Source organism: Hibiscus syriacus, unplaced genomic scaffold, assembly GCF_006381635.1.
Source record: "Hibiscus syriacus cultivar Baekdansim isolate YM2019G1 unplaced genomic scaffold, ASM638163v2 tig00110890_pilon, whole genome shotgun sequence".
Classification (NCBI taxonomy): domain Eukaryota; kingdom Viridiplantae; phylum Streptophyta; class Magnoliopsida; order Malvales; family Malvaceae; genus Hibiscus; species Hibiscus syriacus.
The window spans coordinates 5,039,799-5,052,070 of NW_024062900.1; the positions used below are offsets into that span (position 1 = coordinate 5,039,799).

The window sequence follows — 12,272 nt, forward strand, 5'->3', positions numbered from 1 at the left end:
ATCGGTGTGTGGGTGTTACATGATCTTCCCTGAGTAACAGTGGAACTAGTCTGCCTCGACCAAATCTTCCCTGAAGAACAGGGCATCCCCATATCCGATTTTCCCTCAAGAAGAAGCATAACAAATCCATCTATTTCAAGATTTGATCTTCCTTGAGTAACAGTGGAACAAGTCTGCCTCGATTCAATCTTCCCTGAAGAAAAGTGGAATGAATCAACATTTCCAGATCTAATTTTCCCTCAAGAATAAACAGAACAGATCCCTATCTTTAAAGATTTAATATCCCCTGAGTAACAGTGGAACAAGTCTGCATGGATTCAATATTTCCTGAAGAACAATGGAATGAATCAACGTTTCCATATATAATTTTCCCTCAAGAAGCAACGGAACAAATCCATCTCTTTTCCAAATTTGATATTCCCTTAGTAGCAGTGGAACAAGTCTGTCTCGATTCAATCTTCCCTAAAGAACAGTGGAATGAATCAACGTTTCTCAATCTGATCTTCCCTGAAGAAACAGTGGAGCAGATCCCTTATTAGATTTCAAAGCACGGAGTCGACTGGACGAAAACTCGTTATCTCTTCGTCTTTTCCCTATTCTTGTTATGTTAACATAAGAATAGATAAAGAGGGGCAACCGTCGACACCATTTTCGCCCGGGGTTTTATCGATTTTATTAATATTAATTATATAATTATTATTATTTCTACTATTATTTCTATTTTCATTATATTTCTATTTTCATTTTTTTATTTATGCATGCCATTACAAACGGGCCCAATCGGGCCACAAAAATTAAACTACCCCAATTACAATCTAACCCGAGCCCACAGAGCCAAACCCAACTACCAAACAATCCAATCAGGCCTGGAACCCAAATCCCAAAACTAGGCCTAATGCTAACCCGAATTAGTTAGGGTTTCTAAACCCTCTATCACTGCCGCCACTCGCACCAATCCCCTGTTGTCGTTCATGCTATCTACTACCAGCACTCCAAGTTGCCACTTGTCAGTAGCCCTTCCGCACCGTCACCTCCACCATCATCACCTCTCTGTAGCAAACAATCAAATAACACGCAAACAAAATAAGAAGTGATGATTTCGGTGTAGTAAAAGGCCCCGATTCTATCTCTAAGGGGGTCGATTTTGTAAAAAAAGGTAGAGGACTCCCCGATTAAAAAATATTGTAAAATGAAACTCGACCCTATCTTCTTCCGAGAAAAGCAATAAAAAATAAGGAAAGATATTTTCAGAGAAACAACTTTTTTTGTTCGAAATACAAGTCTTTTTTTAGCAACGCAAAGTAATATAAGAAGAAAAGAGGGAAATACCTCTCAGTTAGATCTCTCACCGGTGATTGGGGCCTCATTTGCCCAATCCAGATGGTGAGGAGAAGCATATGGAGGATGAGAACAATATACTTGAAAACCAGTTTGATCCGACGGTGGACGGAGGAGATCGGTGCTTCGAAAGTCGAAAGGTCGCCGACCATTTTCACGACGCTAGACTCCGAATCTCGCAAAGCCATGGCCTGATCCAAGATTCTCATAACCAGACGAACGAACCCAAAATTTTGGGCTTAAACGGCCACTGAAGACGGTGACGACTGGCGGTCGGTGCAGCTATCGACGACGACACTCGTTGCCTGTTTATGAAGAAATATAGAGAGAGAGGGGAGAGTGTTTGGGAAAGAAAAGAGAGAGCGAGGAAGCAAAAATGAGGAAGAAAGGGGAAAGAAGAGTATTTATACCCAAAGAAAACGACATCGTTTAATCCCCTGGTGATTTGCGTTTTGGTCCCCAATTGTTTAATTACACACACATCCCTCAATCTTCTTATCGTGTGCAATTTGGTCCTAACTTTTATTTACAACACCGCATGTTTAATTTTGTGTTTATTTCAATTTAGTCACTTGTTTAGTCTCTTTAATTAATCATTATTTAGTCCCAATAATTTTACGCATGTTACAGTTTGGCCACCATAGCTTAATTGTTTTTGTTTCTTACAATTTCAACATGTAGTTTTAAGTACTTTTATTTTAGTCCTTAGGCTTAGTTTTTTGGTTTATGCGTGATTATACATTTGGCATGTAATTTTCTAATTTTTATTTGAATCCTTATTTATCTTTGGGTTTATTAGGATTTTGGCACTTGAAATATGCGAACTTTATATTTTAGGATCTTTGTTTGTTTAAGTTACTGTGTTTTTTGTATTCTAATGTTTTATATATGTATGTATATATTTTATTTTTGTCCATTGTTCTAGATACGAGCATATATTTATTTAGCTTGAGGTCTAAATATATGTGTATGTAGTAAACGTATTTTATATTGTTTCAAAGAGATAATCGTACATGTATGTTGGATTATTATTATTTTTTATGCTTGCTATATGTAAATATGTAACTTGTTGCATATAGATCTATTTTGAAATTAAATTACATGAAACCCTAATAATCATCTCTTGACTCGAACCGAAATAAATTGACTAAGGTTAATATTCGTTCATTTTAATATTGTCGTAAAGTGACTGTCTTAACGTATAAGAATGTTACTTTCGATAATTTTAAAATGAAAGTCTATCCCATTTAGTAACATGAATTAAATCAAATCCATTTTAAAATTCGTGGATTGAGAAAAAGATCATGTTTTTTTAATTAAATTCATCAAGAAAAGACTGTTAGATCGAATCTAAGGTCTTGTCTCGAGGTATTTAAATAATTGAACAACCTTATTCTCATTAAATATTGGTAAAATAAATAATTAATTATACTTGCTTGATATATACTTTTAATTTGCTTTATTTTTGCTCGTGTTTTCCAATGGGTTTTCAAAATAATAACATTCGAATCGATATTGAGAATAGTAATATCTTTTCATTTCAATTGGAGTAATAAATGATTGCTTTAAGGCATGAGAGGTCATTTATTCTCGATTGGAAATAATTCGATAATACCGTTTTCTCTTGAATTAATATTGATTTTTAAGATGGAATAGTGATATCTCTTCATTTCGATTAGAGCAATAAATGACTATTTTGAGGTATGAGAGATCATTTATTCTCGATTGGAAATCATTAGATATTATTATTTTCACTCGAATCGATATTGAATTTTAAGATGAGATAGTAATATCTCTCCATTTCGATTGGAGTAATAAATGATTGTTTTAAGGCATGAAAGGTCATTTGTTCTCGATCATAAATAACTAAATATTATCATTTTATCTCTTAAAATTATTTTGAGTGTTGTTATTTTGAATTAATAATGAAATTTAGAATAGAATTTTAATATTTCTTTATTTAGATTGGAGTAAGAATCGATTGCTTTAAGGTATGAGAGGTCGATTACTCTCGATAGGAAATACTTATATATTATCATGTTTCGTCCAAAAATTCAAAGAATATTATCTGTAGGGGATCTTAAATTAAATTAGACTCAAATTCGTAAACTTTATTGCAAAGACAACTAATTAATCGACTAGGTACTGATTTAAGGCGCTGTGGGGGTGCTAATCATTCCCCACACGTAACTGACTCCCGAACTCAAATTTTGGTAAAGCAGACCGCAAATTTGTTGTTTTAATTAAAATAATTTTTTTAAATGACACATATTTTTTTGGGTGCCCAATCACACCCTAATCAAATATTGGTGGCGACTCCTTGAACCACATTTTATCGTTAACAGATCATCAAAAATTATTTCAAAACAAGACCCCCTTTTTCCCTTTTTAAAAAAATTGTTTCGACAAAGGTGAAAGACGCATTATAGGCATGACGTCTCCCCTTGATCACATGGACTATAGTGCGACTCCCCCTTGGTCACATAGATCACCAGACGACTCACCGGTTCCCTATAACATTCGTCCTATTTGAAGAAATAATCCCCAACTACATTATTTTATTAAATAAAAAATACAACTGCATTATTTTAAAATTTTTGCTTAAACTATACATAAAAATTTTAATAATTCATTTTTTTTCTAAAGATAATGACAATTTATTTCAAATATAAGTTTTTTTAAATAAAATAAAATCAATAAAATGTTTTCAACATTAAAAGATAAGCAAATATTTATTTACTTATCATATTCAATATTTTTTCTTAAAATTTTATTAAGGATAAATTAATATGGTTATTAAACACGATTGAAAATTAAAATCTATTTTTTAATATTTCATGTTAATTTTAGTTTTATTGAAATTTGGTACACCTACAAAGTTTTTTTAATTAAGACATAAGTTATTAAGTAATTTTATTGTAAAATAGATATATCTTTTAATTCTTAAATAAATATTTTAAAAGAGATAATATTTCCTTATGATATTTTTATTTTTATTATTTTATTTTTATCATTTTGTTACGTTTTAATTCTTGACATTATAAAATATTAACAAATAGACAAAAATATAATGAATTTAAATATAAAATATCTCCATTAAATTTATTAAGGAAAAGGAATAAAATCAAGCTTTTGCCGATGATATAATCAACATATGTATATTTTAATATTTAATATCATTAGACCCACATCACCTACCCATCCAACAAAACATGCTTGGCTACATTAGATTTGAACGAATATAACTACAGATTTCATCCTTTTTATTTATTTAATTTAACAAAAAAATTTCCTCAAAAAACAAAAAATATAATATTTTATACGCTCGATATTATTAGAAATAATAAATTATATAGTAAGACATGGCATTAATATATAATTATTATGCCTTCACGAACATTTTCTGCAAATCATGTCCTTACGGTCAATTTTTCGTCTATTAAAATTTCTGAAATTCCTAGAAATTTTTTGGAATTCCAAATTCACGTTATCTATCTACAATAAAAAATTCTAATAGTTATGTTTATTTGTTCTTTCAATTTAAAAATAATTTATGTAATTTATGATATAATAATTGTATCTATTTATCATATTAATCTAAAAATAATCTATATAATTTATTAGAATTAAATTTATTATCTAATAATTATATTTATTTTCCTGTCAACTTAGAGATAATTCAGTGAAATTGAAGCAAAAATGATAGAGCTTGTAATGTACTCTAGATTTTATTCTAAGTTTGATCATCATGTGACGATTGATTTATATATGTTTTATTTGTATTTACCATCGTAATTGTGATGATAATTGTCGGGTAGCTTTAAAAGGGTAAACTACATATTAATCCACTCAATTTTCATTACATTTATGTTTTGAACATTCCATTTTAAAGTTTTCATATTTTTATCACTCAGTTTCAAATTTTCAATTTTTAGATCATCTAATTGTCAGCTGTGAAAAAAAATATAAAATGTTACAATTTGAGCAATTTTATTTATGAAATTAGCCTAATATTTTTATTATTCTTCTTCAACATAATTTTAATATCATTCAATCATCGTTTGTGATGTAACTACCAATGTTTTTAAAACTGGACCGGACCTTAAACCGGTGAAGGTACTGATTCACTGGTTCAACCGGGTTGAACCGAATTTTATAAAATAATATTTTTTTAATTTTTTTACATAATATTCAAAGCAATATTAATATATACAACACTACAGAAAAATGTCTAAAGAGCATAGAAGAGCAAAAATAGGAGAACAAAACAATCTCACATGGCTAAGAAACATAGAAGAGCATCCCAAAAGTCTAAAGAGTAAAAATAGGAGAACAAAACAATCACACATGGCTAAGAAACATAGAAGAGCATCCCAACTGACTTCAATAAATAATAGATGTAATTTAACTTTCAAAATCATGGAGTCTTTTGGTGAGCACAAAGCGCACTATTCTTTCGCATCAATCGAGCTTGAGTTTCAGGCTTCAATCGAGCTTCTAATTTTTTTTAGTTCGAGCCTTTTCGAGTTCAAGTTTTAATATTATTTTCGAATTCGAGTTGAGCTTGATAATTTTTAGCTTGCGAGTTTTTGAGTCGAGTTGAGCTTACTTTTAAAGTTTTTGAGTTCGAGTCGAGCTCAGCAATACTCGAGTTCGACTCGTATCGTTTAACAAATGATGTCGTTTGGTTTAATTTTTTTAAAAGAAAAAAACAGAACCGGTGGTTCACACTGGTTTTGTCGGTTTTCAGCCGATTCACACCGGTTTTAAAAGTTCTCAGTCGGTTCATTACAAAACTGGTTTTGGAAGTTAACCGGACCGGAGAGGGCACTGGTTCACGATTCAATCGGTTGAACCGGCCGATCCGGTCCGGTTTTGATAACCATGGCAACTACTAAAACATTCTCCTTCTCCCCTCTTTTTTTCAGTTTGATTTTCTTCAAAATATCCCCATAATCAACAAAACACAAATTAAATCTTTGATATTATCTTGGTTTGATATATAACCACCTTTGTCTAATTTATATGAATTTGAGATATATTGCTTTTTTTCTTTCTTTTTCCTCCTCTCCTTTGTTCAGATTTAGAAGAAAATACTTCACCATCAAGTGACATGAAATAAAAAAAATTCTAAAGTTTACTAATTAAATAAAAGATTAAAGTTAAATGACCAAAAGAAAAATACAATAAAATTGAGTAATCAAATACATTATTTACCAACAAAATTGTCTCACACACTTAATCACCAGCAGAAAACGACTCCACGCGCCACCTAGAAAGGCCCGCGCGAATGCTTAAATTTCACCAAAAACAAAACACAAAAAATAAAAATAAAAAAGAAATCAGGTTTCAGATCTGGTTTTCAGGCAGCAGTCCACCATTTTAGCTATAAATAGGCAACCCCTCCACCCTCTAATTTTGTGCCGCTTCTTCCTCTGCTTTTCTCTATCTCTGGGACTTGTCTTCTTTAGTTCTCTCTCCGTTTCCTCCTTCGTTGCTACGGTGTGGTTTAGTTCCTCCTATCATATTCATATGTCGTTTCTTAATTGATTCTGAATTCTAATCTTAACACTTATTTCCTTCCTTTTCAACTGTCTTCTTGGTGATTTAAAATTCACTTGAAGTTGTCAACTTTGATTTTTATATTTAAAAAAATTGAAGTTCTGTGTATCTTTTCACTGAGATCCGTGGGTAAATGTTAACATTTCTACTTCCCTTGGAGATTTTCTTTTGCGGTTTTCACTACTCTTATTTAAACCTCTCATTTTTAACTTGGAATTTTCAGAAAGCACTTTACAAGGAGTTGTACATATTGATTGAAATCTATTGGCAAGTATCAGCATTTCAACTAGACAAGTTTATTTTCATTCTGGGTTTTCGTTATTGCGATTTTTAAGTTCTGTTTTCAACTTGGGTTTCTGATCAACTTCAATCTGTTTCTATTTTTTTCCTTGCTGGCCTCTACAAAGAAGTACAAGTATCAACTGATTTTTAACTTGTGTTTTTGGAATTAATAAAGGATCTGTGATTTGTTAGTGAGATCTTATAGTTATTGTTAGTATTCGATCATATTTTTATTTTTATTTTTTTTCTGTTATGAAATCAATTCAATAGATCCAGTCTTTTGGGCTTTTGGAATTATAGATCTAGTGCTTTAATCATTGGTACTCAAGGAAGCATATTGGCTTTGGTTTCTGGGATAATGTGATGTTATCGTTAGAACTTTAGATCTGCATTTTGTTTGGTTATTTATGTAACGGTATCTATTAAATCCGATTCCTCAGAATCCTTAAAATTACTAGTTGGTTGGCTTAGGAATCTATTCAAGCGAGATCAAATAGTGAAAGATTGAGTTTGATTCAAAATTCGAGGCTTGAAGCTTGGGTCAAGCTTGATTCCCATCACGTTTAAAGTTTGAGCTGAATGTGAGATAAAAATTGAATTGCTTTAGCTAGCTCACTTGGGATCAGTTAAACTCATTTACTAGTAAAAATTAACTTCATTCTAATGTTTGACTTCAAGATAAAGTTTGATTATTAGTGCTTGAGCTTGAGTATGAATATGTTTTATTAGGCAATGTATGGATTTCTCTTTTAGCTCATTACTTCCTAACATTAACTCCTATAAGCATTTGGACTGTCCATGCTGAATTAAATCACTTGTTTTAGATTTGCTTCCAATCAGTTCAGTTCAGAAATATAGGCATGCTAAAGTTTCATTCTAGTTTGTTCTCAATGTATCTTATTGTATATAATAATGTTGAACTTTGTCTATTTCTTTTATTTTGTTTAGAAAATGGCCTCTCACATTGTTGGATATCCCCGCATGGGACCTAAGAGAGAGCTTAAATTTGCTTTGGAGTCTTTCTGGGACAAGAAGAGCAGCGCCGAAGATTTGCAAAAGGTTGCAGCTGATCTCAGGTCATCCATTTGGAAACAAATGTCTGGTGCTGGGATCAAGTACATCCCTAGCAACACTTTTTCTTATTATGATCAGGTGCTTGATGCAACGTCAATGCTCGGAGCTGTTCCACCTAGATATGAATGGAATGGTGGAGAGATTGGATTCGACACTTACTTCTCGATGGCCAGAGGGAATGCCTCTGTGCCTGCCATGGAAATGACCAAGTGGTTTGACACCAACTAGTAAGTTTCTATATCTTGATCATACTTATCTTACCTTTCTTGTTCATACGGATATATATACTACTAATGTTTTCAATATGTCGTTTCAGCCACTTCATTGTTCCAGAATTGGGACCTGATGTTAACTTCTCTTATGCATCTCACAAGGCTGTTGATGAATACAAGGAAGCTAAGGCGGTATGTTCTTTGGGTCTAATTTTTGCATATATTACAATGGTGTAGCCTTTTGTCTTTTATGTATATTTATGCTTTTAACTCACTTAGGAATTAGAGGTAAGGATATACCAGTGCATGCTAAGATTCTGTGAATATAGAGTTTGCCTAAAAATTTAGTCCAGTGAGATGTATACCTTTAATAACATAAATGATCACATGATGAAAATAGTCTGATTAATAAATGTATGAAGAACGTATTATGGCCTGAATTAAGGTAGCTTCTAGGCTCTGGATCTATCAGATAAAATTTTGTACCTTTCCTTTTCCTTATGCTAACTGGTTCAGCCGTCCAGGGAGGTTTCATTTTTGCCTAATTGTGTATGCGACTTATAAGCAATAGTTATAGTTCACTATACATTTAAGCATTCCAATTTTTGAGAATTCTCCGAGTGAGACTTGTAGTACTATTTAGACCCACTTGATTATGGTGCCCCACATTTATCAATGTTTACAATTATTCTTAGTCTTAAACCTGAATGTCCCGCATGCAGCTTGAAGTTGACACTGTCGCAGTCCTTATCGGCCCTGTCTCATACCTGTTGATGTCTAAACCAGCTAAGGGTGTTGAGAAGACCTTCTCTCTTCTCTCTCTCCTCCCAAAAATTCTCCCCATCTACAAGTAAGAGTTGGTTCTCTTTTTTCTTTTTCTTTCTAAATTATTTTAACTGCTTTAATATGTTAATACAAAATTGAATCTCTCTCCAGAGAAGTTATTGCTGAGCTTAAGGCTGCTGGTGCCTCATGGATTCAGTTTGATGAGCCGACCCTTGTCTTGGATCTTGACTCTCACCAATTGCAAGCTTTTACCGCTGCTTATGCTGAACTGGAATCCACTCTTTCTGGCTTGAATGTTCTGATTGAGACCTACTTTGCTGATCTCACTGCTGAAGCATACAATACCCTCATCGGATTGAAGGGTGTCACTGCTTATGGTTTGGATTTGGTTCGTGGAACCCAGACCATTGAGTTGGTTAAGAGCAATTTCCCCAAAGGCAAGTACCTCTTTGCTGGAGTTGTTGATGGAAGGAACATTTGGGCTAATGATCTTGCTTCTTCACTAAGCACCTTGCAGGCCCTTGAAGTTGTTGTGGGCAAAGGTATTCTCTATTGTCATTGCTTTTTATGGGTAGTAATTTTGTGCTGAATATTACATCACTATTTTGGTATTGTAGAGTACAGACTGATATCAGTCAATTAATTTCCTGATGTGCAGAAAACCTTGTGGTGTCCACCTCCTGCTCGCTTCTCCATACTGCTGTTGATCTGGTAAATGAAACTAAGCTGGACAATGAAATCAAATCCTGGTTTGCATTTGCCGCCCAGAAAGTTGTCGAAGTCAATGCACTTGCCAACGCATTGGCTGGTCAGAAGGATGAGGTATCACCATAAAATTGTGCCACTTATTTTTGCTAGTTTTCTAAGATCTTGGTGTCATCTAGGAATAGGGCTTTAGGCCTTTTGGATTGGGTCTTTTCGGTTTTAGTGTTTTCACGAGATTCAATTACCACCATGTCACATACTGGTTATTCATATTCTTTTAGGCCTTCTTCTCCGCCAACGCTTCAGCTCAGGCTTCAAGGAAGTCCTCCCCAAGGGTGACCAACGAGGCTGTTCAAAAGGCTGTAAGTGTTAGGATAAATGAAATTTTTAACTTTGCCTTTTAAGTTATTGCTCTGGCGTACTAATGTTCATTGAGTAAATCTTTCTTTCCTTACTGTGTTTGATTGTGATTGCGTTCCCAGGCTGCTGCTTTGAAGGGTTCTGACCACCGTCGTGCTACAAACGTTACTGCTAGACTCGATGCCCAGCAGAAAAAGCTTAAGCTACCAATCCTGCCCACCACAACCATTGGATCTTTCCCTCAAACCTTGGAACTCAGGAGAGTTCGCCGTGAATTCAAGGCTAACAAGTGAGTAGTTAATTGGGGAATTACCTTGTTTTCTTTCCTAAAAATTGACCATTCCTTTTAACTATGTCTCTTGTTCCCTTCAGGATCTCAGAGGACGATTATGTTAAAGCCATTAAGGAGGAAATTAAGAAGGTTGTTGATCTTCAAGAAGAGCTTGACATTGATGTCCTGGTTCATGGAGAGCCCGAGGTGAGAATTCCTTTTGGTGTTTTCCCTTTTGCAGTAAATGGGAGGTTCGTTTATGGTTAACGGCAAGCTTCCTAAGTATTACTTGAAATTGTGCAGAGAAATGATATGGTTGAGTACTTCGGTGAGCAATTATCTGGTTTTGCTTTCACTGTTAACGGGTGGGTGCAATCTTATGGATCTCGTTGTGTCAAGCCACCAATCATCTATGGTGATGTTAGCCGCCCCAACCCAATGACTGTTTCCTGGTCATTCACAGCCCAAAGCATGACTAAACGCCCGATGAAAGGAATGCTTACTGGACCCGTCACCATTCTCAACTGGTCCTTTGTGAGAAATGATCAGCCGAGGTATGAACGAGAAAGCTTATGAATAAAAAATGTTTATAGTTGTGCATTTCTCCGGCACATGTTTTCTTTGCAATATAGATAAGGTTTAACATTCGATGATTTCAGATTCAAGACTTGCTACCAGATCGCCTTGGCCATCAAGGACGAAGTCAAAGATCTCGAGAAGGCTGGCATCAATGTTATCCAAATCGATGAGGCTGCTTTGAGAGAAGGGTTGCCTCTAAGGAAGTCTGAGCATGCCTTCTACTTAAAATGGGCTGTCCACTCCTTTAGGATCACCAACTGTGGTGTTCAAGACACCACCCAGGTCTGTATATTGCCTCACTCTTTTCACTCGAATTTGTTTCTATGATCATGATTCTCATTCACCTGGTCGATAAAATCCGACAGATCCACACCCACATGTGCTACTCCAACTTCAATGATATCATCCACTCGATTATCGATATGGATGCTGATGTGATAACCATTGAGAACTCTCGTTCGGACGAGAAGCTTCTGTCGGTGTTCCGTGAAGGAGTGAAGTATGGTGCTGGAATTGGTCCGGGAGTGTATGACATCCACTCTCCCAGAATACCATCAACTGAAGAGATTGCTGACAGAATTAACAAGATGCTTGCGGTGCTGGAGACAAATATCTTGTGGGTTAATCCTGACTGTGGGCTCAAGACTCGCAAGTATGCGGAGGTGAAACCGGCCCTCGGCAACATGGTTGCTGCCGCCAAGCTCCTACGTACCCAACTCGCCGGTGCCAAGTGAGATCCTCAAGCCATAACCATACCAGAGAGAGAAGGGATTTTTCTTTTATTTTGTCATTTGAATAACCCTGGTTTCCTGCTCGAGTTTCTTTTTTTTGTTTTCTCTAAATATTATGTACGTTTTGGGAATATTATATATATTTGCCGTCTTCAATTTCTGAGTATCTTTAGGAATGTCAGCTTCTTTATCTATTTACATTTATTTTCACTTTTGCATTTTTCAATCAGAGAGATCAATTGTCCTAATAAGTTTCAAATAATAGGAAAATTTGAAAAGCTGTAGAATGATAGAAAGCAACAAGATTAGGTAAATTTGGAAATTCGACATTTGGAACTTCAATAATATTAAATACGTTTAATGTAATTTTTA

At 34.3% G+C, this 12,272-nt stretch overlaps 1 protein-coding gene across 1 annotated transcript; it reads left to right on the forward strand.

Annotated features, from left to right (window-relative positions):
• Positions 1–6,732: 6,732 nt before the first annotated feature.
• On the forward strand, positions 6,733–12,056 carry LOC120144557 (5-methyltetrahydropteroyltriglutamate--homocysteine methyltransferase-like). The gene is made up of 12 exons (XM_039158598.1): positions 6,733–6,840; positions 8,131–8,483; positions 8,573–8,660; positions 9,191–9,318; positions 9,405–9,796; positions 9,913–10,076; positions 10,241–10,321; positions 10,442–10,608; positions 10,692–10,797; positions 10,894–11,144; positions 11,250–11,451; positions 11,535–12,056. Exons 2-12 carry the CDS (start codon positions 8,134–8,136, stop codon positions 11,901–11,903), a joined length of 2,298 nt encoding a protein of 765 aa, XP_039014529.1. The 5' UTR covers positions 6,733–6,840; positions 8,131–8,133; the 3' UTR covers positions 11,904–12,056.
• Positions 12,057–12,272: the final 216 nt, after the last annotated feature.

Bases quoted from the DNA above. Each gene is read 5' to 3' on its own strand.
- LOC120144557 (XM_039158598.1), top strand. From the start codon at position 8,134: ATGGCCTCTCACATTGTTGGATATCCCCGCATGGGACCTAAGAGAGAG. The intron at 10,322-10,441 runs GTAAGTGTTAGG...TTGCGTTCCCAG, and splicing joins ACGAGGCTGTTCAAAAGGCT to GCTGCTGCTTTGAAGGGTTC. The intron at 10,609-10,691 runs GTGAGTAGTTAA...TGTTCCCTTCAG, and splicing joins CGTGAATTCAAGGCTAACAA to GATCTCAGAGGACGATTATG.